The 6,221-nt window shown below is 30.9% G+C and overlaps 1 protein-coding gene across 1 annotated transcript in view; it reads left to right on the forward strand.

Annotated features, from left to right (window-relative positions):
* The window catches only part of CHIC2 (cysteine rich hydrophobic domain 2), a 47,788-nt gene extending 42,315 nt beyond the window's left edge, over positions 1-5,473 (forward strand). The window contains exons 5-6 of the mRNA XM_007168418.2: positions 165-224; positions 3,427-5,473. Coding sequence (XP_007168480.1) covers positions 165-224; positions 3,427-3,477 — 111 coding nt within the window. The 3' untranslated portion in view covers positions 3,478-5,473. The remainder of the gene's footprint in view (positions 1-164; positions 225-3,426) is intronic.
* Positions 5,474-6,221: the final 748 nt, after the last annotated feature.

Genomic DNA, 6,221 nt, shown 5'->3' on the forward strand with positions numbered 1-6,221 from the left:
GAGTACCACAGGGAGCAGCTTCGTACCGTTGGGGTCTGAATTGCACAGTATGGAAACAGATGCTTTTGTTGAACTAAAAATATGAAAGGTGGACAAATGGGTTAGTCTGTGTGCTGCAATAAAATAGAGCTCATTTTTCTTCTTTTACTCTCCTTCTTGTCTAGCTGTGCTTGCACTGGAGACTGAGCAAAAGGAAATGTGAAACGAATAACATGATGGAATATGTAAGTTAAAGGGCTGTTTTGTGAGTTTCTCTATTAAATGATCATTTATTTTGCTTCTGATCTTATTCTTTCCATGATTATTAATCAGCAAAGGTGTCAGGAGCTTAATCTCCTGAGCGCAAGGATTTTCTACGGTTCACAGATGCATGGTTTCATGTGCAAGACTGATTTATAAAGTTATGAATGACTTGAAAACAAGGCTTCACTGTGTTCTGAAAAATAATAAATTAATTGCCAAGATAAAATAGGCTGAACATGTGTTGATGGAGTGTGAAATTTTAGATGCTGTATAAAGAATAACCACAACTTTGGTTACGCAGCAAGTCAGATATGGCTTTTTTATATAATGCTAATCAGGTTTCCAAGTATGGAAGAAAACCTTTCAGTCAAGCCGCTGGAGCTTAAGAAAACTTTAGCCTTTATAGATTTTAACTGCCCATACCTCAGTGGCCTTTAAAGAGTCTTTTAAAGTGTTATTGGAATATTATTTTGTAAAAATTATCTTAAAAGTAAACAAGAGATGAGATGTTGCTTATCCTGTGTTTATTCTTTAAAAGATATCTAATGGGCATGTATATACAATGAATTTTAGAGCTTAGAATGGGATTTAATTTACGGACTGCTTGATTTACTTGAACAGTTTTTCTCCTTTTGAAAAGTTCAGCATACTATAGAAAATTATGAATCTTTATTTATTCTCCCTCGAGCTTGGGTGTTTTATTTTAAATATGGAAAGGTAATAAACAAAAATAAAAAGATCTGAGGAAGAGTTAAGTACCTGATACATCATTTCTGACAAATTTTATCTATTCTTTGAAACAGTATAGACATCATAGGTTTTGTGTGTGTGTGTGTGTGTGTATGTATAAAAGATTGATGAAAACAGTGCTTAGATACTGGAAATAGTTGGAAATTATCATAAAATTTTTTTCTCTGTAGCATTTTCTCTTTCTTTCATTAGCACACAATCAAATCCCATTTCTAGCCTTGAACATAAAAGATATCTTTAAAATGTCTCTTCTTTCATAGAACGGCTCTATTCAGTGAACCAAATAATGTAGATTTTATCATTATCTATTATATTAAGCATGTTAATTTATGATGATAAAAAGGCACTTGATACTTCTTTATAATAATAAAAGCACACTCAAATAACTTGTTTTGAGATTGACTTATGGAAATGCTAGTCTTATATTTTCATCGTAGATGGTGAGAGAGTTTATGTATTTTGTGAGGAGGGATGGATATGTAAGAGATTTAAAGGATTTTGTGAAAAAAATATTTGCTATATTTATAAACCCAAACACTAAGCTTAAAATGGAGCTTTTTATTTATTTATTTATTTTGCACATTTCTACATTTACTTTGGAAAGCAAAACATAAGTTATTCCCAATACTATTATTTCCAGATAGAACTATAAGAATGTCATTCATTCATAAAATATGCATATTATGTTCATGTTTATTTTTACGATGTTCTATTATTAATTAAAATAAAATAATTTCATTTAACCTTCCAAAACATTCTGAACTTATGTGCTCTGTAAAATAGTTTCCTTTAATTATCATAAATTTTTAGATAAACACTTCTAGTAAAAGAGTAGTTTAAAAAAAATAGGAATTGCTTAAAAAATGTATTTTTCTAAGTTTTCTTGGAGAGAGAGAGTGTGTGTGTGTGTATATGTGTATGTATATGTATATGTTTGTGATAGTTGAATGGGGGAAAAACATAATTTTAAAAACCCCCTAAAAATAGTTTTGAAAAGTTAAGATAGTGAATAATCTACCATGTATATCTATTTGACCTCAAATTTTATTTAACTTACAGAAATTTCATTTGTTAGTTAAAGGGAAGTAATTCTCCTCGATTATATTTTGAATTTTGGAGTAAATCTATGAAAAATACCAACTTGATACCAACTTTTTTTAATTCAGATATGGCAGAGCAGTATGATCTAGAAGAAATGAGACAAGTGGTTAATTTTTATGTGTGGCTTCTGAAGGGAAAAGTTTGTAAGATATATTCTTTAAAAACTAGTAATAATTCAAGTATAGTCAAAGATAGCTTTTATTATTCATTATGTAGTATATACTGTAAAATGTAATTTAATCATCAGATTTTAGAGCTACAAAGAATCTTGTCATCTCTCCAATCCCTTTATTTTATAGATGAGGAAACTGAGAAACAGAGGAATCTAGCTCAAATAAAGAAGCTGGATAGGAAGCTAATAAATATTTTGTAGGCAAATAACAGGTCAGGAGAGTGGCCCAGGGGGCACCAAAGGATAAGTCAACTAGGAGAGGAATATTTGGAGCCACGTATGGAAATACCTTCTTTATTGAGACAGATCAAAAGCCAGAACTGAAGAGTGAAAATGAAGGTTTCTGGCCCAGATGGCTAAATGTAGAAGAGTATCCAAACGTGGAGGTCATATCAAGACACAGTTTCTGAAAAAGAATGAGGAGTTCGTCAAACTTGGAAACTGTTCAAATCAAATAATTTTTTGTTTAGCATCTATTCCATATAGAGTTGGAACAAGAGGAAGAATTGATTGTAATTTAAGACAGTTCCAAGTTTAGAATAAAAATCAGCTGTGGTTAACTTGTGTCTTTCTGTGTTACTGTGTTTAGTATTTCTTGATTTTCCTTTAGTTTTCTTGTAAAAAGTCTTTTGGAACAAATTTTAACCTTTAATTTTGCTAACCTAAAAAGAAAAGACTTTTAAAAAAATTAAGAGAAAGAGGACCAACTCTTTTTCTAGAGATCACATATCCTGGTACAGTAAAATGAGACCAACTCTAGGTAAAAGGGAGGAAGCCTGAGGAAGTGAGTATTGGGTCAGCTACAGCCACCATAGGGCAGTAGAAAGGGCAAGGCTTTGGAATTAAGACAGTCCTTTGTTCAAATACTGACTCCACAATCCGTGGTGTTACACTTCTCGGATCATCAGTTTTCTCATCTATAAAATGAGTGTGACAATACTTGCCTCACAGAAAATTGTTAGGATTAAATAGATCCATATAGTATGAAACACTTGGTATGTAGTTAGTTCTCAGTAAATGCTAGCTTCCTTTTCTCTTCATTCATGCATGCATTCTCCTGTCTGTCAGAGGCACTAGCAAAATCATTTTAAGTGATGGAATATAACTGAAGTTTTTTTAAGATAAAATTTTTTTTAAAACTTTTTTTTCTCCTTCTACAGGTCATCCTCATAGAATTTTTACCAAAGACACCGATTTTTCGACCAGATTAGCATTTACTTTATTTATAGAGACTTTCCAAGTATGTTGTCTTTCCAATGGTGCCTTGCTTGGTGCTCTCCTGGTGGTGACATAACATTGGTTCTACAGAATCGTGTGGTGTTTTTTTCCGTTTTTGTTTTTTTAAATAACCGCATGTTCTAAGTGTGCATTTTTGTCAGACTTCGCAACAGTTATTTCATACAGATGTTTAATACTTAAGTTATTGTGCTCTTTTATGTTATATATTCTGATTTTCAAGGATTACTTTTTTGTATTATCAAAAAAATACATTTGAACTTAGCATAAAAAGTGGCCAGCCTTTTTTATTTTACCACCAAGGTACACACAGTCCTTTATTTATTAATTCCTTAATATAGAAAAAGACCTTTGTAAGGCTCTACTTATCTATTCTAGCAAGCACCCTCTTTGTATTATTTTTCTTGCTTTTTAAATTTATTGTCATTATTTTAAAATAGTAAATTTTCTTTCATAGCTTTTTGAACCCTAACATATTCTTTCTCATACAATTCCTAATGCTCTGTTTACAGCAGAAATATCTGTAACATTATGAAGACGTATCAAAAAGTTTTGAAGGTATTTCTGTCTTCAAAAGTAGTAAGGCAGGATTAAATTATTTTCATTAGAATAGACAAATCCCTGAATGGTATGCATGCATCTAATGGTTACTAGAGCTCAGGATCACAAAATATAGTAGCATTACAATCTGTATATTTTTGATCAAGATGATATTAATAATGGCCTTATTTGGGTTATTTTTTATTGTTTATCAAATCTTGTATACAAAAGTATAGAAATACTCCTTTAAAAAATTTCTAAGGAAAATATTTGTCCCAGTCTAACACAACTGTAGAATGGATATGTGTTTCTGAAAAGTTTTTGAAAGAAAGCAAAAGTTGTAGAATTAAATAAAGTAAGCTGGTGTTTAATACCCCACTAATATTTAAAACAGATTATTACTAAGAAATGAAGGGCATATTTAGTACTGTTTTAGTCCACTAGTTTGCTTTCAGTCCAGTTATGTATACTTTTTTGATTGAGAGTGTGACATACAAGTTTGAGTCAGATCAGTTCGTTTCTTTCAAATATGTACAGACATACACTTTTTTCTCCTTTTGGTTGTACATATCTCCATGCATTTTAAAACTTTCTAAATTTCTGAATGGCCTATGTATAAATTTTTGTTTTTATAAACCTGAAATTATACAAATTTTGTGTGTGTCAAGAACTTGTTCCGTACAACTGTGGTATCGAGCAATAATGTGAATAACTTTTGAAATTATATAAACTATGCTTAATTTGTATTAAGAATTGGTACCACTATATAATACTTTTTTTTCCTTGTATTAAATCTTTTAAATACCAGTTTCATTAATTTATATACCTGTATTTTAAAAAAGTATTTATTTATACTTCTCCAAAGTACTATAATTCTATGTAAATTTGGATAGTTGAATGCCAGTATCTTATATCCTATATTGGACATTAGGAACTGTCTTAAAAACCAGGACTTTTTTTTTTTTTTTTTTGGTCTGAGATTTATTTGTTTCCTTTGCCTCCCAAAACACTAACTTGAATTTATAAAACACTTTTCCTATGAAAAGCTCAAAGTACAAAGGATTCATACACTTCTCACTTTATTTACCTTGTGTCTTGGGTGTGTCCTATCACCTTAAAGTAGTGCAAATTAAAAGGTAATGCTGTTCGGAAACTCTAGTATTCCTCTGTGGTTTCCCTGTGACAGATTATTGTATGGAGAACGCTAATTCTGCCTCAGGATTCCGAAAGAACAGAAAAATATGATGACTGTGTAGACTATGCAACACAGTTTTCCAAATCTAAAATTTTGTAAATTTGTAAAGCACCATATTCATCAGCTTTATAGGAAGAACTATACCTATTTAGGCATAATTTTTTTCTCCTGTTATTCTTCTTTAAATTGTAATTTTGACATTATTATATTCCCATAAGAATATTGTAACAGTAAGATAGTTTTCATACTTGATAATGTTAAGTATAGGATTTTTTAAAACTTTCCTAATTTTATTGAGAAGTGTCAACATGTCAGTTGCTTAAAGATTCCCTAGAAATGGGCACTCTTATATTTCTAATGAATATATAGAAAAGAGCTGTGAATGCTTAATATGTGGCATTACCATAAGCCAGTGATGCTGTGAGGAGTTAGATTTTCACGCTTGGGTTTTCATCAGTACCCCCCAGTGTAAGCCCTCTGGTTTACCCTTTCTTGAATCATGAATTTAAGTGCCCATGTTACTGGAAATTAGGAATGTCAGAGATGCCTGTGTTATGTGAACATTAGTCCAAAGAAAGTGTTTTAAATGATGATCTTTAGTTTCTGTTTTCTGACTTAAAGTTTGTGAGACATGAACCATAGTACTTGTAAAACTGGCCAAGGAAAGGTATTAGCAGAAAATCTAATGTTTAGATTTTACTTATGATCTTTGTTCATATATTACTGGCATTTTACAATTAGTCCAGTATTCCTTCGTAGAAACATTCCTTTATCAAATAATGTACTTTGCAAACTTTATTATACTTTAGTACATGACTTTTATATACCTGAGTTAAAATATATACTCCAAAACCCAATGACTACAGTAAAACTGAAGTGACACATTTAGCTTTTAATAAAGGTAGATATGCCCATCTCTCACAACTTCACCTATATCAAATGGTCATCAGATGCTTTTTTAAGACTTTTTAATGACTAGGTTTC

The sequence above is a fragment of the Balaenoptera acutorostrata genome, chromosome 5 (assembly GCF_949987535.1).
Source record: "Balaenoptera acutorostrata chromosome 5, mBalAcu1.1, whole genome shotgun sequence".
In the NCBI taxonomy this organism is placed as follows: domain Eukaryota; kingdom Metazoa; phylum Chordata; class Mammalia; order Artiodactyla; family Balaenopteridae; genus Balaenoptera; species Balaenoptera acutorostrata.